Source organism: Tribolium castaneum, chromosome 1, assembly GCF_031307605.1.
Source record: "Tribolium castaneum strain GA2 chromosome 1, icTriCast1.1, whole genome shotgun sequence".
Taxonomy (NCBI): domain Eukaryota; kingdom Metazoa; phylum Arthropoda; class Insecta; order Coleoptera; family Tenebrionidae; genus Tribolium; species Tribolium castaneum.
The window spans coordinates 24,046,478-24,074,157 of record NC_087394.1 but is presented as its reverse complement, the minus strand read 5'-3'; the positions used below and the strand labels follow the sequence as shown (position 1 = coordinate 24,074,157).

At 33.9% G+C, this 27,680-nt stretch overlaps 3 protein-coding genes across 3 annotated transcripts; 2 read left to right on the top strand and 1 right to left on the bottom strand.

Moving 5' to 3' along the window:
- Positions 1-32: 32 nt before the first annotated feature.
- LOC657455 (uncharacterized protein) lies at positions 33-8,653 on the top strand. Its single transcript, XM_963915.5, has 8 exons — positions 33-326; positions 377-663; positions 713-2,776; positions 2,828-2,968; positions 3,022-5,832; positions 5,887-6,913; positions 6,963-7,355; positions 7,421-8,653. The coding sequence occupies exons 1-8, from the start codon at positions 282-284 to the stop codon at positions 8,651-8,653; spliced, it is 8,001 nt and encodes a 2,666-aa protein (XP_969008.2). The 5' UTR covers positions 33-281.
- On the top strand, positions 8,653-9,020 carry LOC100142323 (uncharacterized protein). The gene has a single exon (XM_001810661.4). It carries the CDS (start codon positions 8,682-8,684, stop codon positions 8,955-8,957), a length of 276 nt encoding a protein of 91 aa, XP_001810713.2. The 5' UTR covers positions 8,653-8,681; the 3' UTR covers positions 8,958-9,020.
- An 11,883-nt stretch (positions 9,021-20,903) lies between these two features.
- On the bottom strand, positions 20,904-21,574 carry LOC103314862 (transcription factor MafA-like). Its single transcript, XM_008201979.3, has 2 exons — positions 21,428-21,574; positions 20,904-21,384 (listed from the first exon to the last, which is right to left on the bottom strand). Exons 1-2 carry the CDS (start codon positions 21,443-21,445, stop codon positions 21,175-21,177), a joined length of 228 nt encoding a protein of 75 aa, XP_008200201.1. The 5' UTR covers positions 21,446-21,574; the 3' UTR covers positions 20,904-21,174.
- Positions 21,575-27,680: the final 6,106 nt, after the last annotated feature.

Below are 27,680 nucleotides of genomic sequence, written 5' to 3'. Positions count from 1 at the left end.
AAATTAAACTTGTGCAAAAGAATTTGTCTTTATTTATTTACTTTGCCACAAAGATTACATGAAAAGAATAAATGAAACACCTCGCTTTATTCACAAAATAGGTTACAAAAATTGGTATTATTGTGCAAGTTATAAACCTGACGATAAATTATTGAGTTGGCAACTTTGGGTTCTTCAAGTTTGAGGATTGAGGTTACGTTTATCATTGATAGGTTATGTTTGACCGCAGCATGTTTTTATTTTGTTGAATATCAAGACTAGTTTAATTTAATCCAACCACAATGAAGAATAAACCGATTCGTCACAAGGATTCAAACACATTTAAGGTACATTTTGGAATAATTTGGTTAGTGGCCACTTTAAACTCTGTGTCTAGTTCCAACCCTTTGCGGAACGCATTGCTAACATCGACATAGACATTTTCCACCGAGTGGGGCACAGCAATGAGGCCGACGACGAGACCTCCGAATGCTTTTTCCACCAAGCGATGGAAAATTGGAGCATTCTTAACCTAACTGAGGGTTTCGATAATTTCAAGAAGGAAATCAAAGCTCACACTTTAGTCACCCTTCCCCAACTTATTCTGGACAAAGAACGCGTCGTTGAAGTCCTTTTGAAGCACTTAAGATTGCGAAATTTCTTATCGTTACAACCGCTACTTGAGTAAGTCTTTGGTTTAAGTGTTAGGGTCCATAAAAAATATTTTTTGTAGTCTTGTCGTAGCAGTTGCGAAAGACTTACGCAAAGACTTTTACCAGTATTACAAGCCCGTCCTTGAGGTTTTAATCAGTTTATTGAACACAAAAAACACGGAACAACTCGAATGGACGTTTACTTGTCTCGCTTATATTTTAAAATTTGTGTGGCGGCCCCTTCTTAAGGACATCACAACGGTGTTTGACACCTTTCTCCCACTATTATCAAACTCTCAGCCTGACTATATTCACAATTTTGCGGCAAGTAGTTTCGCTTTTATTGCACGAAAAGTCAAAGACTGGCCCACTTTTCTCTCCCACGTCCTCAAATCGGTGAAAAATCGAAAAGACGGAGTCGACGGCTGCGGAAAATTATTTTTTGAGGTGGTTTCGGGCGTCGCAGGCCAGTTTCACAGTTGCGCTGAGACAATCCTACCACTATTTCTGGAAAGCCTCTCAAATGCGAAATTCCCCCAAAATATACTTTTCGAAATTTTGGAAAAAGTCGTGGAGAATATCGTCGAAAATATTCACCCGCAAAAGGGGCAACTCTGGTGGGATTGTCTGATCGGCCGACTTGATTCGTTATTAAACAATCCGGAAAAAAGCGCGAAAGAAATTGAGCTCGTTTTGAGATTATTGGGTCAAAGTATCGAGTACCGAAACGGCAAATTTTTACAAAACAATTCCCCCGTAATTAAACTAATTTTTGATATTTTTAATTGTGATTTGCCCGATTTTGTACTTCAGACAGCAACAAAAATCGCAATTCTATTATTACTAGCGAAAAACATAAAATTGACACAAGAACAAGCGTCGGGGATTACCCGAAAAGTCTTAAATTTACCACAAGAGCAAATTTTGTTATATTTTGTGTCAAACGTTTCCGAATTTTCGGCGTTTGAAGCTTTGGTACTTCCCACATTTTTGCAACATTGCGTCAAGACTGGTTTAAATAATGACAGTTTGAAAGTTTTAACCGAGTTAGTTTTGAAAAAGGCGCCACTTTCTAATTGCGGTATTAATTTACCTAAATGGGGGAAATACCCTCTCGATTTCCGGAATCAAACGATTGAAACAAAATTTCTCAACCATTTGAATTTTAGTGATTTTCATAATTATGTCGCCGCTTTGATTTGCGTGCCACATTTGAATTTGACAGACGTGTCACAGGTGACTGGGATTTTAAGCGAAAATATAAATAAGTTTTTAACACAAATTGAAACCGGACAATCAAACATAACTAATGTTTTATTTCTGTTAAATAGCACAGTCGAGTGTCTCATTCATTTGAACGAAATTAGTTACTTGAGTGACAATTTCGACCGCATTTTTGACACATTAGCGCCAATTTCGAGTTTACTGTCATTAAAAACCATCGATTTTCTCATTACGGTGCTCAAGGACCGCCCACACGTCATAAACATGGCAACGTTGCGTAAAATCACGGCCAATCTCGTGTCAGGGTTTAGTTCCCCCCACCACGAAATTCGCCTAGTCACCGCCCACCTCTATTCCCTCTTCGAGGATTTGCCAGAATTCGATTTAAGACACTCCTCCGATCCCGACACGCCCAAAGAAAAGTTTCAAATTTTTACGATTTGTTACAAAATCGAATCAATTGAATCGCAAGTTCAAACATACAGAGACCAATTGCAAAATTTGGAGAAACTAAATTTTGATAAACCTCAAATGATTATGTGCCTCAAGACCGAATTTCGAACGATTCCGTTGCGGTACTTGTGCGGTACGCTTTATATTAATTTCAAGTTGTTGTGGGAGCCGGTGGTTCAAATAATTGAGGGTCATGCACACGGATTGGAGATTGGGGAGTTTTGGGAGGTGTTTGGGGCGGAGCTAAGGACGGTCGTGGGCCGGGTTAGGGACGAGGGAGAGAAAGGGGAGGAGTTTGACGCGAAATGGGAGGTAATTAATGAGTTGTGGAAAAAGAGTGGGGAGTTCAAGTCAGGGCCCGATTATGCCAATTATAGACTTTTGTTATGGAAGGCTTTGGGTTTGTTTCCGGATATCGCGGAAGCCAAAACTAGGGACGTGTCAGACTTGCTGCTAGATTTTATCGAGTGAGTGGTTTTGTTTGTTTTTTAACGAAAAAATAATTTCTTAACTGTTAGAAAGGAGTACACTAAAAATAATTCAGCGGTGGCCACGAATTGGAATATTAGACAAAATACGAGTCAGGAAACCGAAACAGATGAAGGGTTAGAGGACGAAAAACAGGAAACTAAGCCAAAAAAAGGGAAATCGAACTTGCAGTACGTTTTTTGTTATTTTTTCCAGTTTTGTTTCTATAATACGGGTTATTTAGGGTTCTGCTCACGTGTCTACCAGTTTTTACTAAAATTCGAAGTCCAAAGTCAATATATCGTGAGCCTGAACTCGCCAAACTCTATTTTGACTTCCTCCAACACAAAAATTCGCAAGTCCAAAAACTGGCCTTGGACTGCATCATGACGTACAAACACAAATTTTTGACACCGTATAAGGACCACTTGTATAACTTGGTCGATGATAAAAATTTCAAAAATGAGTTGGCGGCTTTCCAAATCGATAAAGAGAGTGGTACTATCCAAGAGGAACATCGTGACGATTTAGTACCGCTGATTATTCGTATTGTCTTCAGTAAAATGAGTACTAAAACCGGTTTAAGGACCGGCGGAAAGTCCTCAGGACAGTTGAGGCGAAATTTAGTGCTCCGGTTTTTGGCCGGTTGTCAAGACAAAGAAATGTTGGCTTTCGTCAAAATGGCCTTTCAGTACTATTCGAAATTTTTGGACGATGATCCTCAAGTTATGGTTAAAGGACTCGAGTCCATAACTTTAGAAAGCTACATTCCCCCGAAAAGACTACAAAGTGCAATAAACCTCCTCAATGTTATTCTCGACCAGTTTGGTGGTTTGATGGGAAATGAACTCCTAACGTTCATACTCCAAATAGTATTAATAATTGGAGGCGTCCTCAAAATCGCTTTTGGCCAAATCGGTAACGTCCATGCAGGCTATTTGGCCATTTTGAGGACTTTGAGGACTGGAGCAATTAAACTAGTGGAACGTTTCTTCGGACAATTCGAGCGTTACCAATGGACTAACAAACAAATTAATGCGATTTTCCACATTTTTGTTTGGCCTTATTTGGACAAATTGAACGTCGAGGGAATACATAGTCCCACAACTTTACTAAAACTGTTCGTTCAATGGGGTTCCAACCCGCGATATTTCTCTCTTTTGGTCAAACATGAGGATGGTAGACAAGACCAGTATGTTCTTCCGCACGTTATTCGGTTGTTACTCAATCCAAAGAGTCACATAACTGTGGTTAACGCAATTGAGGAGATGGTCGAGAAGTTGTTGACGCTACAAGCCGACGAAGAGGATTTGCAGCTTGTAATCCCAGTGGATAACCTCCTACCAGTCCCTCAACATATCCTCGATCGGATTAAATTAGACGACAAGTTGAACTACGGAAGTTGCATACTTTTACCTTTTGTTTCGTCGATTTTGGAAAAGATCCAGAGACGTCTAGATGGGAAAAACAAGAATTTGAATCAGAGGGTACTCTTCATCTTGTCGTGGATATCAGAGTTGGTGTGGGAAGCTGATATTAGTGATACCACCCTCAAATTATTGCTTCCACTCGCTTTGAAACGTTGCTCGACTCCGATTGGTGAAGAAATCGTAGTTCAGTTATTGACAACCATCAGCAATCTAGTTGGCAATGTTGCCAACCCTTGTGCACATTTAAAACAAATAACGCCTTTGTTTGGCGAAGTCAGTTGTGCGTCCGGTCGCAAAATTCTAGTCAAAGTGCTTAAAATATGTTTGAAAGAGTTTGGACCTGATCTGGTTGACGGTTTGAACGCTTTTGACACCAAATGGTTGGACCAACCCGATTTCCAACGCCGCCATGATGCGTTTAAAGAGGTTCACAAAGCGATAGATGAGGGACGAATTGACTTAGATCTTGGTGTTTTACTCGCTTATAATTGCTACTATTTGCTCAAAAGCGAGAAGGACCTGTCGATGAAAGAGAATTCGACCCATTGTTTGAAACAACTGTGCCCCTACTTGATTAACAAGTATCCAAAACAGGTGGATTACATCCTAAATGACACTATTTTTAATTTGGTTCGGAACGGAATGAAGAGCCGAAATGACGATTTCCGGAACGATTGTATCCTGTTACTAGGGCATTTGGCAAAGGAATGTCCCGATAGTCACGTGGTGTTGCGCGATTTGAACAAATACACCAATAAAAGTGACCCCGAGGTTGATTTTTTCGAAAATATCACGCATCTGCAGCTTCACAGACACGCAAGGGCTTTACTCAAATTTTGCTCGATAACGAAAGATTTGACCAACTTGCCCAATATTCGCACTTTGACTCAATTTATTTTACCGCTGGCTTCGCACTATTTGTGTAATGAGAAATACGTGGGTAAAAACAGTGTCATTGACGCGTCGATTGAGTGCTTAGGAACGATCTGTAGGATCTTGCCATGGCACCAATACGAAGGTCTCTTAAAATTCTATTTGCGGAAGCTTGGGAGAAGCGTCGAGTATCAAAAACAGTTGGTTCGGGTGACTGTGGCCATTTTGGATGCGTTCCATTATGATTTGAGCAAGGCGCAAGCTGGGGAGGATGTAGCCTTGACCGCGCCGAAACCGGAAGTTGAAGATTTAGGACCGGAAACTGGTCTAGAACATGAGGATAGGGGTGGCGATGAGGAAGGGGAACCACAGAATGAGGATGTAGCCCCCAGTGAGGAGAAAAATCAAAGTGAAGATTTAGACGAGGAACCACTTCTAGATGATGGAGATGCTCTAAAGGATGAGGAAGAGGACGCTGATGATAATCAAAGTGTGAAACTTTGTGAGAAAGTGACAGTTTTGTGCAAATCAACAGCTACAAGAGTGACTCGAAGCATCCAAATCGTGCTTTTGCCTCAATTGCATAGATCCTTGGCCGAGTTGACTCACTATGACACTTCGCATAAAGTCAACCGCAAGAAAACAAGTGCCGAACGCGAGGAGGAAGATTTGCTCCGAGTGCCCATATCTTTGGCTTTGGTTAAGTTGTTGCAAAGATTACCGAAAGCAATACTCGAAGCTAATTTGCCTGGGTAAGTTATAACTATAAATGGTACGAAAGGGGCGAATAATTGTTCCACTTCTAGTATTTTCATGAAGCTTTGTACGTTTTTGAAGTCACACTTGGAGAGTGTCCGGCGCGTTACACGAGAGACGTTACAAAAAATAATGCAGACCTTAGGTCCCGATTATTTGGGGTTGCTTTTGGGCGAAATGACTCCTCTTTTAAACCGTGGTTTTCAAGTCCATGTCCTCATATTTACAATTCACGCAGTCCTCAATTGCCTCAAACCCATGTTTGAGGCTTACCACATCGATAAAGTTCTTCTGACAGTTTTGCAGTTGTGTCAAGCCGACTTGTTTGGGAGCCTTTCCGAGGAGAAAGAAGTCGCCAAGATTGCAGTCAAGACTTCTGAAGCCAAAAGCACCAAAAGTTTCGACACGTTCCAAATTTTGGCACAATACATCACCGACAAGTGCCTCATGGACCTCATTCTACCAATCAAAAACGTCCTACAAGCCTCACACTCGTACAAAACGGTGTACAAGGCCGAGGAGTGCCTCCGTCACGTGGCTCTAGGTCTGGTCGATAATGAGTTTATCGAAATCAAGTCACTTCTGATTTTTGCTTACGGTACCGCATCCGAAAGCATTCCCGAACTAGTCGCCCAAACCAAGCCCCAGTTGAGCGACAAAGAAAAACAAAAGAAGCAACGCGAGCGTGTTGATTGCTACATCATTCCCAAAGCACCGACTGGTCGTTCGGGCGTTCGCAACGTCAAGTCGTCACTAAAAACAAACGCGTATCTACTGGTCGAGTTTGGTTTGCGTCTCTGCTACGTCCTCCTGAAACGCGAGAAATTAAAAGACGAGGCCTTTAACCCGTTCCTTGACCCCTTTATCCCAGTCTTCCTCAACTGTCTCACCTCCAAACACGTCAAGTTGAGCACTTTGACCCTCCAATGCCTCACGTGGGTCATGAAGTACGACTTACCCTCTCTCAAAGACAAAATCGCAACGATCTCGTCAAGTATTTTCGAGATTTTGCACAAATACGCCTCTGCTGGACTCAGCAAAGGCGATAATTTCGACCTAGTGGTTGCCGCGTTTAAGGTGACGGCCCCACGTTGGGCGCCAAATTTTTCTAACGCTTGTTTTGCAGACCATGGCGGTGCTTGTGCGTGACGTCAAGTATCATACTATTGATAAGGAACAATTGAAGGTTTTGTTACTCTATGCCGAGCAGGATATGCACGATCATGACCGACAAGCTACAGCTTTTAACCTTCTCAAGGCCATTATCGCCAGGAAGCTAGTCGTGCCGGAGATACACGAAGTGATGGCGAAAGTGGCCGAGTTGAGTATCACGTCGGAGCTGAGTCACGTGAGGGTGCAGGCGAGGGTTGTCTTTCATCAGTATTTGTTGGATTATCCTTTGGGCCACCAAGTGGAAAATCATGTTTCGTTCTATTTGAATCAAATGAGCTATGAGATGCAGTATGGGCGAGAGTCGGCCATTGAGATGATCAGTACTTTGATTTCTTCGTTTCCTAAGGTTGGTACTAGACCAAAGTGTTTCAGATTTTTATTGTTGTTATTATTATTAATTTTTTTTTTTAGAAAAATTTGATTAAATACTCGGGGACACTTTTCGTGACCTTAGGGGCGCGTCTGGTCAATGACGAGGCACCGGAGTGTCGCAAACAAGTCTCCGAGTGTCTTTCTTCACTCTTGTCTCGATTAGGAAGAAAAGACTGTGAGGCATTATACGATATTGTGCTTCTCTGGCTCAAGGATAAGAAGATAAGTCATCGCCGACTTGCCGCTCAATTATGCGGAATTTTTGTAACAGTTGAGAAGGCTTTATTCGAGTCAAGACTACCAAGTCTTCTTCCTCTAGTCTTGAAACAGTTCGGATTAAAGGAAGAAGAAGATGAAGAAGCGGAACGAATCAAGGATCACCACCTATTCCAATTGCTACAAATGTTGCTCAAAATTTGTAACAACTGTCCAAACTTCTTCAAACGTGAAGAAATCGAAGATTTGAGTAAACACATCCAGGGCTTGCTGGGATATCCACACGATTGGGTGAGATTAGCTGCGGCTCAATTCCTCGGTTTCGTATTGGCTCAGACCGAGATTGAGGAGTTGGCGCGTTTAGTAGCCAATGGTGAGTCAGGGGGGAGTGGCTACTTGACGCGTGAGCCAATCACAGCCATCAAAGCACTGACCTTGGATTTGTGCGACCAATTACAACCCGGCAATATCAAGGCGGACTTGGCGGAACAAGTAATCAAGAATCTCGTTTTCGTAGCGCGGGTTTTACAAAAAGTGACAAGTGACAAAATTAATCTTTTGTGGTTGGTGAAGCGTATGCGGAAAATCGTAAATAGTGAAATTGTTGAGGGTTCGGGTACCGTTTTACGAACCGAAGTTTTCAAATGGATTGCTGCCGTAGTGACTGTGCTAGATCTAGACACCATTACCCCAATTGTGACTCATTTGTTGGCGCCTCTAGTGCGCGAAATGGTCACAGTGGAGGAAAGCAACGCCCCCTTGAGACACCTCGCCAAAGAAGTGGGTACTTTACTCAAAAAACGCATCGGTGTCGAGACCTACACCCAAACCCTGTCCCAGCTCCAACAGAACTTGTCCGTCAAGCGAGCCGAACGTAAGCGTTCGCGAACGCAGTTGGCCGTGACCGATCCGGAGAGCTTCGCTAAAAAGAAGATCAAGAGACACGAGAAGAAAAAGGAGGCGAAGAAACGCAAACTGGAGCAGTTGAAAGGCGCGAAAAGACAGTTCAAACGGCGGAAAGCCGTCGATTTGGATCCGGAATCGGAAGTCATGTGACGTAGCCACACCTCTGGAGAAAGTTTCCATGGCCGGCTGTTTAGTGAACATGTTGATAGTTTTTTTGGGTTTTTTGCTGCTTGTGGAGGCGTACGATCCGACGGATCCGGAAGTTAGTTCCGTTTTGCCCCCGAAGGGGACGTTCGAGGCATTCTATCCAAGGGGAGAGGAAGGGGGAAGCTCAAGGGCGGCACATTCGCACGGGAGTTTCTACAAGTTCAGGAATCCGGCGCTCGTTGATGCCAAAAATGCAGCGGCGTACGGGTTCAGGTTCGATGGGGGCAGGAGGTTTAATTACGACTAAAGCAGCGGTCATTTTTTGTATATATTCTGTATAAAGTTGGTTAATAAACTTATGTAATGCAAAGGATGGTGTTTTATTGTTTAAATATGGAAATCAGCGAAGCGGCTGACCTCTGGTGGATATGCCAGACAGTACTTTATTATTTTTCAAAGATTTGTGAAATACCCATTTTTGCTTAGGTTTGTAAAGTTGGTTGCCTAACTTACCTTAAACTAAACCACAGAGATCCTATGAAACACATTTATCACAGGAATGTGATTGATGAGTCGTTGAATAATCACTTGAAGCGAAATAAATGTCTTAATTACAGCTTTGAAATAATCTAATTTTGGTCAATAATCGACTGATGAGGGTTGAGTCGGCCGACAAAAGAAATTATTTGTTTTCGTTTCGTTGATTAATGCTTAGTGGAAAACATGATAGAATTTTTTCTAATTAAATTTTCGTTGAGACGTATCTATATGAAGAAATTTCAAGATGTTATCGGACTTCAACCGGTTGTACTTATTCCTTTTTAAATGGTTTTAACTGTTGGCATTACCCGGAACAACAACATTTATCACTTCATGGTGGGATTCCGAGGAACTTGTCGGTTTATCTCGACTTTATTTAAGCGAAGGGTCTTGTCCAATAAATTGCTATAAAAGTGGGCTTAAACATATAGGTACTATTCTTACGTTTGAGCTTGTTATGGTTTTTTAAAATTATTTAAATGAAGTGAGAATTTAGGTAAAAATTTGTGTGGCAATTTTTCTGCATTCTTGTGGGCATAAACTTAGCCTATAGTTAAACTCGGTGTAAGCTCGAACTGAGCAACCGGGCCTAATACTCTTGAAATTCATTGATTTCTCATGTAGTTTTAACGAAGCATGCTTAAACACTCGAAAAAGCTAAATTTATTGTCCTTTTTGGCTTAAATTGATAAATCTTTGGCTAGTTTTAAACGAAATTTGCTCAAAAATTGCAAAACTCATTAATTTTCGTTTTTATAGTGTGACTCTTCGGCCCGGTTTTATCAAACTTTCGCCGGAGAACAGTTTTTAGAATAAAAACGTGCTTAAAAAATATTCTTAAAGAACACAAATAATACCATTTTTAAACTAATTCGTCGATTCTTTGCCTGAATTTACTATAATACCTAGTAAAAGTATAATGATAAGGAAAAATAGAACTCTGTTTAATTATTAACAGTTACGCTGGGAAAAAAACGAGGAGAAAAAGTTAATATGTAATAATAATTATTATGTCCAACAAGAATTCTAATAAATATGGTTATGGAAATACTCGATTTTTAAAAAGTAGGTATGAAAAGTGAAGATGTAAATAAGTGCGTCAGTGGTGGTTACTTGCAAGTTTATAGAATTGCAACAAAATGCACCAGTTTTCAAAAAAGCGCCCTAAAATTTTGGTTTTTAAATTATATCGTCCTATAACTATTACATGCTCAATGGCATGTTGTTGATCAAACATAATCAAAGTAATTTTCGGTAAATATTTTACTGTGCTGTTTATTTAAAAAAATATATATTACAACGACAGTTTTTGAAGAAAAACAGATCTTAAAAAAATTCACGATTTTATTGCTAGTAATTTTTCATTAGCTAGCTGTTAGGAATCCGTAGTATGATCACAACACACTGTATTCATCTTTTTAATTTGTTATAACTTTTTTTGTTATCGATCACGTACTGTTGACGAGGGCTAACATGCAACAATACATAAAGGTTACAAAAAGCAATTTTGATACAATACATGCAAATTATTTAAAACAAATTCAAGAAATACACCGAAAAACACGTTGGCATAATATGTCAAAACAATAATTTAGGTAAGGCTTTGCAAAGCTCAATAATATTCGAAATATGGAAAAAACAAATAGAAAAAAACTTAATACTATATTGGCATTTTATTAATCTTGCCACTGCTATTAGTTTTTATTGCAAATTTTCTAGAAAATAACGAGGATATAAAGCTGAACTAAATTTATTTATTATTTTATTTTTTTACATTATCTATATTTTTTCTTAGTCAAGGAGGTTAGATGGACGGTTAGACTATATAACGTCCTTGATTATTATTATTAACAAAATATTTTATGTTAGTGTCAAACAAAATACAAAATACATTCAAACATACTTTTAAAAAACCATTAAATTTTAGTTATTATCTCTTAATTTTGCGTCGAAGAGTGTTTTACCTCTAGTTGTGAGTATGTCCACTCGTAGGTATATCTAATCTCTTTATGTGGTGTCAACAATCCTTCATGTTGTCTCACCTCTTGTTATCTCCCCGACATCCATCAGCATTATCCGCATAACAGCACATATCCAAATTTATGGCACGTTAAAAGGGTTGATATGTCTTTTTCGGGCCGTAAAGAATCATGTAAATGCTGAAGCGAGTCGTTGACCGCACGTCTTGTCGATAGCCACTTTATGGCTTGTTTTTTCCATTCAGAATGGAATGATAATAGGATTGGGAAGTAATTTCCTTTGGTGATGCATAGCTGGGGGCGTTCTTATCCCAAACGAAATCTCCGGCGAGGCAACTTGACGCTAGCCACTTATCCACATATGTGACATGTATATTAATTTAAAAATCGAGAAATTACGCCGACAGCGACTGAATTAAGACCAGGGGGCTGGGCCCAACGACACACAACGAGAAAACAAATGTGATGGCTCCTAATGAGCCATCGCGGTGGCCCCACAATCATAGAATATTCTAATTCTGATTATTTTTATTATTGAATAATACCGGGGGTTTCAGTTTCCTATTCGCAATGAGTTATTCAACTTTTTGCGTTTTGGCACACCTTGTATATCATCTACGTGCTTCAACCAAAAGTTGACTATTTGCTTAAACTAAAGGTATTCTAAGTTTTTTTGTTGCAAATAAGCGACTTCACAGTGATTTTTTTTTATAACAAAAAGTTGAATAAGTAATTATGAAACAAATAGAGAGAGACCTATAATAGTTTATACAGCGCTTTCAAATTGAGTAAGAAATTGAGTAAATCTATTTTCAAAAACAGGTCGATTAGGATCGCGAGAGGGAATTTCAAATTAAACATTAGTTACATTTTAAGTTTCATCTCTTAATCGCTAGTAACCCCTACTTTAAAATTTTAAATGGCATTTCCTACTTTTTCAAACATTTTCGGAAAGGGAAAAATTAGCGCATTTAATTGTAATAGAAAAAAATTGACGATTCGTATTCTTTTTGAAAATTTTAATCTTAGTAGTCTTTGATTGAAGCCAATTTATTTAAGTGAAAAATTATGAAAAAAATGAAAAACTAACATTAGTTACATTTTAAGTTCCATCCCCTAGTTGCTAGACACCCCTACTTTAAAATTTTAAATGACGCTCTCTACTTTTTGAAACATTTTCTGAAAGGGAAAAATTAGCGCATTTAACTGTAAAAGAAAAAAATTGACGATTCGTATTCTTTTTGAAAATTTTAATCTTAGTAGCCTTTGATTGAAGCCAATTTATTTAAGTGAAAAATTATGAAAAAATTGAAAAACTAACATTAGTTACATTTTAAGTTCCATCCCCTAGTTGCTAGACACCCCTACTTTAAAATTTTAAATGACGCTCTCTACTTTTTGAAACATTTTCTTAAAGGGAAAAATTAGCGCATTTAACTGTAAAAGAAAAAAATTGACGATTCGTATTCTTTTTGAAAATTTTAATCTTAGTAGCCTTTGATTGAAGCCAATTTATTTAAGTGAACAATTATGAAAAAAATGAAAAACTAACATTAGTTACATTTTAAGTTCCATCCCCTAGTTGCTAGACACCCCTACTTTAAAATTTTAAATGACGCTCTCAACTTTTTGAAACATTTTCTGAAAGGGAAAAATGATCATATCTAATAACAGCCAAAGAAAAATTTTTTTATCAATTCGATTTTTTAGTTAGAGGTAGTTTTATTTTTAACAGTTTTAGTCCAAGTAGCCTTTGATTCGCAATTAGAGATGCGATGACATAGTTCAAAGTCAAGATAAAGTATGTACGTTTTAGATTTCATTCTCTAGTCTCTAGCATTCATCCTCAAGTCTCCACTCTTATTTTAAAATTTTAAATAGCACTTCTAACTTTATGAAATATTTTTGGAAAGGGGATAAAAAAATTATCTAACTGTAAAGCAGATTTTTTTCGATTCGTTTTTGAGTTCAAAACCAACATAAAATGTTTCAAAATGTTAATTAAAAAACAAATTGACAACAAAATTTTTCTTTGACAGTTAGATACACTATTTTTTCTGTTTCCGAAAATGTTTCAAAAAGTAGAGGGTGCCATTTAAAATTTGAAAATAAGGGTGGATAGCGATTTATAAGGGATGAAACTTAAAATGTAACTAATGTTAACTTTGAGCTTTTCTCTCGCAATACTAATCGATCTGTTTTTGCAAAAAATAGATTTGCTCAATGTCAAAAGTTTTGAGACTGGCTCTTTTTTGAAATGAAAGCCTTTATAAAGTTTTTTTGCGAAGAATCCAATTATGCAAAAATGTTATAGAGGCTGCTCTATTGAAACAAATATTTGGTTCACCACTCTGTATACTACACCCTGTGTATAATAAAAATATTTTCAGTTTGTGGAATTTATTAAATATATCTATTGGACAATGAAAACGGCATGGCAATATCCCAAGTAGCACTTGGGTTACCCTTGGGTCACGCTGTAGATCACGCAATTTTTATTGAATCATTTTATTATTGTAACACAATGCTGTAATATGGGATGTAACACATATTTGGAATTGGAAGTTAATAAAATCTGTAGAAGTTGTCCGAACTTAACTTTAAGATTTTAGAATTTGTAAACCTTTTTCTAATTTTTGAGCACACTGAAGGAAAGATACAGGTTTGCTCTTTTGATTCTCCAAATACAGTTTCGAAAACTTTAAAAATGAAAGAATTACTGATTTTTGAAGTAAAAGGTGCAAAACGAAAAATTGTCAAAAAATATTAAGTACAATGTGTTTTCAAATGATTCTAGACGTTTTTGAATTTCCCATGTAAAATTAGAAATGCTTCTTTATAGAATTAATGATAGGCATTTAGACACCGAATATTACCATTCTCCAATTCGGAAATAAGCTTCGACAATGAAAGTATTTTCCTGTACAGTAATTGACAATTTGTGAATTTCACAACTGACAGTTGGACACATTTTTTTACTTGTAAATCAATTTCAAAGTTAACTAGATGAGAATCATTTATAACACGTTGTATATCGCATTTCAGTTCATAGTAGAATTTTGTAACAACGTATTTGCATTTTTTGATTGAAATGGGGTATAGATAGAATGTTTATGGTGGGTTTTCTTAACTCAAACTGTGTCACTGAGATTTAGTTTAACACAGAATTGTTTTCTTATACAGAAACTCCCAATTTGTGCTTTATTTTTTATTCCAAAAAATTCAAATGCGTTGTTGCAATTCTACTATCAGCTGAACTGGGATATACAGAGTGTATCAGAAATACTTGTTTTAATTTTAACAGGTAACAGAACTCAACAAATAAAACATCTGTTCTATTTGTAATTTTTCAATAAAAAATTTGCAAATTTACTTAAAATTTGGAAAAAGATAACATACTGAAACGTGTAGGCGCCTATGGGTACAAAAATAAAAGAGCTGAACTATTTTCGTTTTAATAGAAACAGACAATTTAAAACAACAATGAAAATTGTTGCTGTAAATACAAACTAATTATTAAACACTGACCGGCTTGTTTGCACAAAAGAAAGGAGGAAAATAGTGAAAATTATAAATAAAAATTTTGCTAAACGTTATACAGCGTGCTCAAAAACTGACGCACCAACTCAATGGCGTGTGGTAGAGAACTGGTTACATATAAAGGTAAAAATAGTAAAAAAATTATTTGTATTAAAGTTATTGATAAATAACGGATTTTAGATAAATGATATGTGGCAACGTTGTCTAACAGTCATAATCGCAATAGAATTTGATCAACAATAAAAATAAATTATTTTTGAAACGGTTTCCTAGGAAATAATTCCCAGTGTTGGCACATCTACACATTATGATTTTTTTGATGAATTTTAATTTTTTAAATTAAAGAAACTGCTAAAGTCTGATAGAAAAGTTAAAAATAATTATTCATCGTTTTGTTAGGGAACGATTACCTTGTGTGAAGCATAAAAACATTAAAAAATAATGAAAACTAAAAAAGTTAACACAATAAGTTTGTAGCTTCAGATTTTTTAAAATATGACTTTAGGAATTTTTTCAACATTCTTCCCGTAATCTGCACTTGCTTCCCAATAACGTACCACTGAGTTGGTGCGCCAGTTTTTGAGCACCTGTATAGAAAAGTTGTTGTATTTGATGAGTTGTATTACGTGGTAATATTAACACACGTATTTCTGATACACTCTGTATTTCCGAAACGACTAAATTTATAGATATAGGGAGAGCTGATAAAAATCTCTTTGAAATAACTTGAGTAATCGAAAAACGCTGTAAAAAACATATTTTTTCATTTAAAATAAGAATGCTGATACTGACTTCCGGTATAACCGGAAGTGCCGCCATGTTGAAAATATTTTTATTGAACAGACCCTATCATTAAATATAATTATAATGTGCAGTAAAGACAGAACAGCCTGTATAATTAAGGTTTGTTATACTTTTTTTAAATGATTACAAAGGTGCGAACACCAAACTGAAACACTCGGTATGTTGAGGTTCGTTTTTTTGGTTTGGTTTCGTGTGATTACCGTGTAATTTCTTGGCTCAGGGTTGTTTGTTCCTCGTAGAGCTCTGATGAGCGTTCGTGCGTCAATTAGGTGGTCACAAGTGCTTGTTGTTTGTTCAATGAGCGTTTCAATTTCAGGAATTCCGGCCCCTTTAATGTTTCTTTATCACACGATTGTGGCCCTTTCGGTCGTCCATTCCCATGATTATAAAGTAAAGATAAATTAGACGCGGCTAATTAGATAGCATTTATACACATTATAATAAATAGTGATTATGTAAATCGGGCGAGTATGATCCGGGGAGAAATGATAGTAATTGGGGAGCGAATGGCTGATATATGTGCGGTATCATTGGTAATGTAGACGATAAGTTATAATTCTGGTGGTACATGATGGTGGGTTAGATTGAGATCGGCGCCTTTGCGCGTGATTTATTTCGGGATGTTGGTTCAGGCACAACGAAATCTTAATAAGTCGGGATTGGGGCGATTGCCCGACGAGAAATTTCAATTAGGTGGAAACTTTTGGTTTTGGATAAAATTTCAATAATGAATTATTATCGGAAAGCCCGAGGCGAAAGCATTTTCAAAAAACGGTTTATTATTCATTCGATTAAACGAAGAAGCGAGATTGAGACTACCTATAATTTTATCAAAATTACAAGGCATGCTCTCAGTTCTCAAAATCTATAGTGTGGGTCTGCTAAAAGTATACTTTCACTCTGCCCCAAAAATTGAAAAAAATTGGGCGTTAACAACGCGAATGAACCAACCTAAATAATAAACAAAAACATCTACAGGCTGACCCAAATCAGCTCCCGTCTTCTGTAGCTTAGTTATTAGTAAAGTTGGACTTAGACGTAGACGTGATTTATACTCTGGGACGTATTTCAGGAAAATATTTTTTGATTATACAGCGTGTCCCAAAAAAGTATGACGTCAACATAATATTTTTTAATGGCATGCTATATTTTTTTAGTGCTCATTAGGATGCCTTTCTAGCTTCGAACATGTCCCTAAATTGGTTTAGGGAATACGGTAATAAATATTATACAATAAGTGAATTAAACCATTGTTTATTTGCGAGAAGAAAATTTAATACCACGAGCGCAAGCGAGTGGATTAATTCTTCGAGCAAATTAATAGGTTTAATTCACGTGTCGTATATATTTTTTTATTCAATTTTGACCAAAATTTACCAAAAAATGCAAGAAAATGTTAAAATTAACCGTTCGGTCTATACAAATCATATCACATGCGAATCAAATTTCCATAACAACGAGTTGTTTATTTATTTGCAAAAGTGCGAGAATTGTAACGCGTATGGAAAAAATGGCTAGAATCAGCGATTTTAAAGAGGAAAACCAGGTTTTCCTGCCTGAATTGGTCATTCAAGAAGCTTCAGAAGCTATAAATAAAGTGGTGCCAGCAAAATCTAAACAATTATACGAAAAAGAGTATTCAAATTTTTGTGAATGGAGGAAGCGGAAGGATGCAAAGGGAGTAGACGAGAGAATAATTTTGGCTTATATATCTGAATGATCCAAAAATGCAAAATCTTCGTCATTGTGGGCGTATTATTCCCAACTGAAGAAAATGTTATCTGTTAAAGAAAATATCGATATAAGCAGGTTTGTGAGGATTATATTGTTTATAATAAGTTTTGAAATAATAAATAATTGTTGTAGATTTCATCAGGTATCTGCTTTCTTATAACAACACTCTGTAGGGCACAGACCAAAGATATCTAAAGTCTTCAGCTTCGAAGAAATGGAAAAGTTTTTAGACACTGCTTCAGATGATGAATATTTACTGCAAAAAGTGGTTCTAATTGTGGGAGTTTTTGGAGGCTGTAGAATTGGAGAATTAGTTGCCATGTCAGTTGATGACGTCGATGATCGAGGCAACGTAATTGTGGTCAATATTCCTGACACGAAGACTTATAAGCCAAGAACATTTACTATCATCAATGGAAGTAACTCTATTCCTGCCATTGACGTTTTTCGCAAGTACAGAAAACTACGACCCGAGAGTACTTTACACAAACGGTTGTTTATCAATTACCGTAAACAGAAATGCACAGTGCAACCAGTTGGGATAAATACTATTTCAAAATTTCTCGAAAAAATTGCACGATTTCTTTGTCTTTCAAATCCAGAAGAATATACCGGACATAGCTTTAGACGTTCAAGTGCAACTTTACTGGCAGACTCTGGAGCCGATTTAGCAGTGTAAAGAGATACGGAGGATGGCGTTCAAATAGCGTTGTGGAAGGATATATAGAAGATTCCCTTAATAATAAAATTGAAATTTCAAGGAAAATCATAAACCATTTTTCAACAATCATTCAGAAGGAATCCACCTCAAATTCGGAAACACGTACTTCCGCGTCATCAACATCAGTATCAAATCAAAATATAAATTTGCCTATTATTGATAGATATGGTGTACATTTCAGTAGCCTCAGTAATTGTAACATTTATTTTAAATAAAAGTATTTGTTGGTATTCATTAAAGTTATTTAAATCAATAGTGGAATAATTTTTAAATCACTAGTGAATTAAAACCGTTTTAATTCATTAGTGAATAAATCACTATTTATGCGTGTTACTATGGAATCAATAATGTCATTTTATAATGTCAAAATTGAATAAAAAAAACAAAAACCAAAAATATCAGTTTTACACCTTTTATTTAAAAAATTAATAAAAAATATATACCGTGGTTTCTTGATAACATTATTAGTATGTACGTCTTGAACAAGGTCCAACAGACTTATAAACTTAAGTTTGATGTGAATTACAATTTATTTTCAAACTTCTTAAACTTTAATATCAGTGCATTTTTTTGCTCATTTCAAATAGCAATTTCTGTTTATTTTTGTACACTGAGTTTTTATTCCGCTGGACAAAGGCGTTCCTATGAAACTGTTTGCATGAACTTGTTAAAACTGAACACAGGATAATACAATTAATACTGTTATGTGTGTTAGATAATGTTCAGCAAAATAAATTCTTTACCATATAATGCAGAAGATCTAAGGATTCTCAATACATTTATTAGAATTTTTTAAAATTGAACATAGGATTAATAGTGTTATATCTGTTATCCTATATGTTCAGCAAAATAAAAACCTCAGAGTATCATTCGATGCAGAATTAGAAAAGAAAGATTTTTTCTTATTACAACCCTAGCGGTGTTATTTGTCAAAACTTTTCACTGTATGAAGGACGTTGATCCTAACAAAAAATTTTAGTTACATATCCTTTTTTAACGGTTTTGTGATTTAAAAAAATTACATCGTTGGAAACGTTCTGAAAGCTGTGTCGCAATTGAAAAAAATTCAACCATTTTGCACTTTTCTCAACATCAGTCGACTTTTCAGAACATCAGATTATCAATTTTATTTCACAATTTCGGTGGAGAGAAAATTAGTTATTATTTTTTTAGTATTTTATGACGAAAATTACAATAATTAGGCAAGTGTCTTAACTGTCTTAAATATGAGCAGCATACACTACTTTTTCAACACACCATAACGAAAATTTACAGTTTTTTACAAAATGTAGAGATATTTTTAAAAGTTTATTATCTAATCAATTAAAGTATAACAAGAGTAGAAAAAGACTTATAAGTAAACAGGTAATCACACAGAATTCTATGATTACTATTAAATACTTTGTATTATTTTCTATGCCTGTGAATTTTTTCATATATTTTTTTAATTTTATATGTAAGTAAAAATAATTAATTAATTACTATTACGAAGCTGCACAAATTCTTATTTCTCGTATAACCTTGAACAACCGATCTTTAATTGCTTTGTGGAAGAAATCCGTAAAAAAATGTCGCTTGGTATTTTCTGGACAGGTTTCTGAAATTAAAGATATGGTAGAGGAAAGTTGCCTACTTTTTTTTGGCGAATTCTGATAAAAGTACTTGGTTTAAATCCAAGAAAAAAGTGTGCTATGTGGGTTGATATGTTTGCAGTTTATTTATTTTTTTAATTTTTTGGGTAATTTTAATAAACGACTTTTGATCTAAATTTATTCAAAATTAAAGGGCCTGTGATAAGTGATACAATATGGCAACCGGTTGCTTAAATTGTATAACGTAATATCCTAATGTGTATTATAAAAGAATTATAAAAGAAGTTGTTATAAAAAGCGCAACATAAAATATGCAGTATAATATAACCACAGATATTTTGTCAAAATGATTTGAAATAAGGCATGCAGTTAATGCAAGTAAAATTTTCTAAAGAAGCTGAAAATAAAAATCAACGAATCATTGAAATTACCATATTTTTTATAAGAATATTTTGATCTAAAACACCACTTAAGCATAGTTGTTTTTGAATAAAACTAGAAATAATAAAATATTAATTATCAATTAATTAATATTTTCATATTTTATTTTTATTGATGTTAATATTTTTAATTAAGTAATTTTTATTATGTGGAAGGATAGAAAAAGTCTGTAAAATATCACTTGTATAAACAAAAGTAATATAAAATATTTAATCACAAGCATCATTGACTTGTGTGCAACTATTTGTTTTTGACATCTAGTGAAAAATATTTTTAGCAGATTCACCTCGTATGCATGTGAATTTTTTTCTACATTTACTTTCTGCAAAAAATATTTTTTATTATGTTCTTTGAGTAGAAAAGTGATGCGTAAATATTGTTTTGTTCAAAAATTTCGTAAAAAAACGTCATTAGCCCCCAAAACTAATCATAAGTAAAAATTTTAGAACTAGCAACAATTTTTTTAAAAAATTTGTATCAAAAATCTATTTATGCATAAGTTTTAGAATGACACTATAATTATAAAATTGTAATAATATCAGTATTTTCAATTAACACTTATTATAAGGAACATCAGTAAATTTCTGAAAAATACATGTACAAAGAAAGAATAAAACACTTAATAGAAAACTCTGATATCTGTGCAGCTAGTATTTTAAGATATGATAAAAAATACTTTCAGCAAACTCGCTTTGTACAAAACTGTACATTTGTAGAAGAGCAACTGAAATTATATGAATCTATTATTTATTTATTTTTCACTCTCTGTTTATAAAAAGAAAGCTTGAGAAACCACAAACAAAATTATAATTAGCAGAAAATACGATTAGTTCCTTGCTATTTAAATTTTTGTATGGAAATTGAAGACGATTCTACTGGAGCATGAATTCGAAATAAAACCGTTTCAAACTCTCTAATTCGTTTAATTATTAGTAGGTACATAAAATACAAAATAATTTGTACGACAGTTGAGAAGAAACACAGTTGGTAGGTACTACAGAGTGATTAGTAAAAACTATATACAAAAACAACAAAACAAAACAAAACAAAACAATAACAAAAACAAAGCAATAATACTAGAAGGTAATCTGGTTGAAAAGCAAGCATTACAGAGCCCTGTCTGCTTCGCCCTTCCTCAAACAACGAAGAATATCACAAAGGGAAAAAGTTGCTTTAGTGCCATCCTTTGGGAACTCCCCCATGGCTGTGTCCCAACCCATGACCACCACCACCACCCTCATGCTTGTGGTGTATGGTCTTGTGGATGGTATGGGTGTGCTTGATGGTCTTGTGATGGTACGGAATAATGAACTTGACGTGATGGTGGCCCCCATGTCCTCCAGCTGTGACCTTAGCGACGATGGCAGCGAGGCACCAAAAGAACTGCAACAATTAGACCCATCACACCCATGAGATCTGACCTTACCCAAGCTATTATCTTCATGATGCGAGTGCGTATGGGACGACGGCTGGACTGATAGTGACTTGGCAAAAGCGGGCTTTTATAGTAATAAGGGGGCGACGTTCCATTGAAGGAAGCGATGGGTAAAATTCGCTCTCTCTGGGTGTTTGGGCGAGGTGATGGAAAAAATGGGGGGTGCACTGCCCATTCCCCATTTTTTCGAATTTTTTTGGAAGGATTTCCAAGGGCTGGGGCCCTTTGAGCACGCGTTATGTAACATTTCCGTGAACTAGAATAATTTTAATTGGAATTTGCAGGAAGTGCTTTAATATTCCTTGGATAAAAAGAAGATTGCTTCCGTACTTCCTGTTGCAATCGAGTTATATAATTGTGCGGTGTTACAATTTATTATTTTTTTACACGGTGCTTACCTTTCCAATACACAATGAGTGAATGTACGCTTGGCTATCGACTACAAACAGATTATGTTAATTATGCAATTGATTTTTAGAGCAATTCGGAAAAGAAGTGAAGGGTAACAACAATTGGATTCTCCGGTTTCGTTTCGCTTCGCAAAGATTTTCTTTATTTTCAAAGCCGAATCCTGTTTTTGGGTCTTTTTGTTTTGGTTTTTTTAATGCAAATTTATTTAAATCAATCAAAGCACTTGAACTTTCTACTCATCTAATATCATGTTTTTGGACCACCGCGATCCATTAATCATTTTAAAATCCACTACCAAATAATTGTACACGTTTTTTAACTTTTACCAAGTCCAAAATAGAAATTAAATCCTACGATCACCTAAGGTAGTAATGTCAGTACCTTAGATTATGTGTTCTTAATAAACATCCTGAATGATACCTACTTTGCAAGGTAAATAATCACTTAATTTTTTATTTCGTATTTTCTTGATTATCTGCTAAACGGTGATTTATATTTGATTTGATTTACATTTAAAAAAATTTCATTAAATTGTATGAATTAAAAACTCTTCAGTAATTTTTTTCGTTGTGAAGTTGATAAAATGACTACTAAAACAATTAGTTATGGTATTACTTTTTTTCTGTTAGTCATTTTTCAAATATTTTTTTCTATTGTTTTCTTATAATTTTATTAATTTTTTATTTGTGTCTATGTCTCAATGCTCTGTACTCTACTTTATACTATAAATAAAATAAAAAAGCTTTTGGTTAAATAGTATCAAAAATGAGGTTGCTAAAAGTATAAGTATCTATATTTTTTCTATATCTTCAAAACTAATAATCATACAAAATTCAACGTTTGGTATATTAAATAAAATTTTATATTTTTTGCTGTGCATTAATTAATTAATGATAACTCGTTGCAAAAAATATGACTTTCAATATTATTTTGGAAACAATTGATGACTAAATTTTTTTGTGCAAAAGATTTCTCAAAAAAGTAATCACTAACACAGAAAATAATTAAAAATGTAAACAAACGTAATTTTGACGCTAATAATATTGTTTTTAAGATTTTTTTCCTATAACATGACTTCAATTGTTTCAGAAAAGATAAAAATTAATATAATTTCGAACAGTAATATTAAAGAGGATACATTTTTTTCTTTAGTTTACATTAGCTTATCAATCACAAAGAAAAAAAAACTGTTTACCTTAATTATTAAAAATTCAAATGATTGCATTGTATTTTTTAAGAAACTGTAAGAAAAAAATCACATGCATATGGAAAAAATATAAAGTATTTAATAGCATAGGTTCTCTAAATAGTTTCTGAGAGATAAAGTAAAAAATACTTAATTTTAGCAGATTCACCGTGAACATCACTCTTTTATTTCAAAATAATCCAGAAAAACTTTAATGGTTATTTTTACTGTGTGTCAAAAAGTAATAATTGCACAGAAATCAGCGTAAGTATTACAGAACCATCCCGCTAGTGTAAATTCTGTATACACTGTAAACACATGAACAAGAAATGTGTATTTATAGAAATTATTTAAGAGGAGTTTTAAAGGATTCTAGGAATTTCTTTTTTTCATTTATATTAATGCAAACTCGCGTTAATTTGTTATTCAAGTCGGGACATCAAGTCGCCTAAGACGATTAGATGAAAATCATTTTAACACACCTTGTACATACTATTTATTGCTTCAAAAATTTGTATGAAAAAATCTATATGTGTTACTAAATGATGTGGTAGTTCAAACAGCTCTGAACTTTTTGTATGAACACTTTCGAAATTGTATGTATTTATTATTCTATGAAAAAATTCAAGTAAACGTAATTTTGAAGTAATAACAGGTTTTTTTTTTCCTTAAAGCATTATTTAAGCACTAGAAATAATAAAATTTTAAATAATAAACATTTTAATATATTTTTTGTTAGTAACATTTTAAGCCTTCTTTTTAATATCTGAATCCTAGATTATAAACACTATTTTAAAACATGTTTACCATATCAACGTGTTTTAAATTTAATTTAAAACACCATTAAATTTAAAATTTAAAATAAATTAAAAAAATAATTAAAAAAAAATTAATTAAATTAAATTAAAAAATTAAATTAAATTAATTAATTTAAAACACGTTTGGTTTTCACTCATGCGAAAATGCTTAAAGCTCTCGGGTGTGTATGCGAACTTTAATAATAACTATTTTATTGCTATTAATAATGTAATTAATTAATATTTATTATAAGAATTGTATCAAAATTCTGAAAAAAAATAATAAAGTATTTAAAAGCAAACAGTGATTTTTGTGTGATTATCATTATTTTGTGTGTTTTATATAATAAAAAATAATTTTTTCTATTCTCGTACAAACGTTTTATTATGATACAAATGACCAATCAGAATGCGTTATGATGACAATCACAGGACTCGCGACCAATGGAAATGTAACACGCAATTATTATTCAATTGCTTTGAGTATTTGACAGAAGTTTGACATTTAAAAATTAATCTGCCAAAAAAAAATTGTTTCTTTTATTATGACCGACTGGACCATAGAAAAAATTATGTATACAGCTCATATTTAATGACAATTAAGACACGAGTATGAAAATTACAGTACGAGTTGTAGGCAAGTGACGTAATGAATACGACTGTTTTAACAGCCTTTAAATGGTTATTGCATAAAATACCTACTAGATATTATAGCAGCTTTATGACAATATTTTTTATGGTTTATGCAAATTATTAAAAAAATTCAAAATTTTTATTTTTCCCTATGCACACTCACACGTCATTTGGAAAATTTGTTCTGTGGTTTATCGAAATTTTATTTGAAATGTTAAATATATTAAAATAATTTGAGTGTGCTATTTTACATGTGTAGAAAGTTCAGCTCTTTTGACTAATCAAACAAAAAAATAATGAACGTTTAAAATTGAATTAGAAAGAATAATAATAAACATTATGCAAAAAATGTGAAAGGCGGTATTTTAATTGTTGATGAAACGTCCAGCCGAATCCAGACCGCAAAAACAATTCTAATAAAAAATATTTAAATCAAATTTAAAACACTTAATGCACGAATAATTGCAGCTCCTGTCCCGTAACGAGCCAAACACTTCTTCGATTTTTTAATAATTCTAATTATGCAATTACTCCAATTAGAAAAAATCAAATCAATCGGTCGCAGAACAAATCTCATTACGACTGAATTCTCCGAAAGTCTTCATTAATTAGTTAGCAAATTTCCAAGATAATCACTCATGGATCGTTACCTCTCCTAAATTATGCATTTTTTTAATCTCGACGATGCATTTCGTATAGAAAGTCCGCAAAAATCAGCGTACACCAAGTCAAAGACCTTTATTTCTCCAAAGCTACAATATTTCGCACATGACAACCAGACTAGAACCGGAAATCCGACACCTAATTGCCGGTTTTAGTCGAATTACTTCTTTTGGCCTCAATTGGAATTATGTCACGGGGGCGCTGGGGGAAATACTCGCCGGAGTAGCCGTAGGGGACCACCACTTGGATGGTGTCCAAATTATTCGCATCAAATTTTCGCAAAAACTGCAGGTTGTAAGGCGGAAAACCGCATCTTTTTAAATGCTTCTTGAACGACTTGTATTTGTGGCGATGTTGGTTTTTGAGGTGTTTGACCCAAGGGAGGTGGCGCCGGCGAGGATGGTGGAATGCTTGCACTGTTCTAAAAAATTACCTTTTTGGGATCATTTTTTGTAAAAATTGGATTTGGGTAATTATCAGTCAAGACATCGAACGCAGCTGAATTAAGTTGTTTTATACCGGGTTTTATACAAATAGTAAAAAATTTATATATTAAAGTTATTGATAAACAATGATAAATATGTGTGCGTCGTCTAACGCAATAGAATTTGATCAACAATAAAAATGAATAATTTTTGAAACGGTTCAAGGAAATAATACCCAGTGCTGGACTGATAATAAATTTAAAAACAATTATTCATCGTTGCGTTGGGGAACAATTACCTTGTGTAATTAAAATATACAAGCATAATAAAAACTGAAGAAGTTAAAAAAATAAGTTTCTATAGAAATTTTTTATACAATTTTTTTAAATTATATTTTGTACTTTACACATTCTTCTCAACAACGTGTATCACTGAGTTGGTGCCCCAATAGAGCACCCTGTAGGTACAGTCACCCAAAATGAAAATGATACGTTCATAAACAAACGCCTACTAGATCCCTTAACCACAACTAAGCCCTCTCATAACCCATCAGAGATCGTAAAGTAATATTGAGACACTTGTTTATCTTCTTTTTATACAATTGAGGATTTTTTGTTAGTTACAATAAAACAATATACAAGTTTTGTTTTTTGTTTGGAACACCATTTCGAATGAACAAAATTAAAGACGATAATTATTATTATTATTCTTGACAATTGTTGCAAAATAATGACATTTTAAACGAATGAAAATAAATAATAACTTGTTTTCGAACAAATTTTGTCGATTTTTAGCATATCCTTGACAAAATTTGCTTAAAAATGAGTTAATAAATCGAGAGACATAGACTAAGTTCCATCAGTTTTAATTTTTCTTCTATATTTTTGAGACTGAAATAAGAAAATTAATATCAATTTCTATAAAATTTAGTAATTTTTTGCGAACTAACAATTTGAGAAAGAAAAGCAACGTGTGTTAACTCAAAAATAACAATAATTACCAATTATTTCGGTCAAATCTTGTTGATTTTTTAGCTTGGCAAAAACAAAACGTGATTTTCAACCAAATGTGGTTTTTCGGGTTATTTTGACAAAATTTCGCTTAAAATCTAATTTTAGATAAATTAAAAAAAAAGTAGTTTTTATCTCAAAAAAAAAAAATAAAAGTAACACCAATTTTAGTATTAATGGTTGACTAACAGTATGTTTTTAACAAAATTTTGCAAATAAAACGTGTTTAAAATAACTACTTTTGAATTTAAATTGGTGATTATTTGGTCTTTTTTAGCGAAAGTTTGAGAAAAAAACTGAAATTTTAGCTCTAAAACGAATTTAAACAACAAGAAAGGGAGAAATAACATTATACTGTTTCGACTTATTTTGTGAATTTATAGACGACGTTTAAATGAGTACGTGACCCGTCATTTTCATTTTGGCTGACTGTACCTACTCAAAAATTTACAGATTTCGACAAATACAGAAAAGCAAAAATGTATTATTTTTGTTGGTAACATTTTCTTTTGATGGAATTCTATAATGAAAAATAGTAAAATTTTTTACAACATTTTTAGCAATATTTGACAACTATTTGTTTATGCACTTTTCAATATTTCTAGCTCCAAATAATATTATTTGGAAATATTCATTTATTGTCATATTGAAGGTTTTTCAAAAATATAAAACCTTTTTTAACTTTGAAAATTTTCTAGTTTTAACTTCGTAACTAACTAATAAATGCTTAAATGATGTTCTGTGATAAATTAAAAAGTAAAAAGTAAAACAAGTGTCTTTAGCCCTAAAAAATAATTAATTAAATAAAATTAAAAAACTCAAATAAACATAATTTGGGCGCTGGCAAAGTTTTTTATTTTTTTATTCAATAATATCATTTAAGCTTACTTGGATTAGAATAAGACTAGAATAAAATTTTGATTAAGTACTATTATTATTTTTACATTTTTTATTTTATTTATGATATAAATATAAGTTAAATAAGTAAATGTCTTATTACAGTAGTGAATTACCCCTAGGAAGTAGATCATTAGAAGTACAAATAATACCATGTAAAAAAATTTTGAAGTTTTTGATACATTCAAACCGATTTACACCTTCAGAATTTGTCTTTAGCTT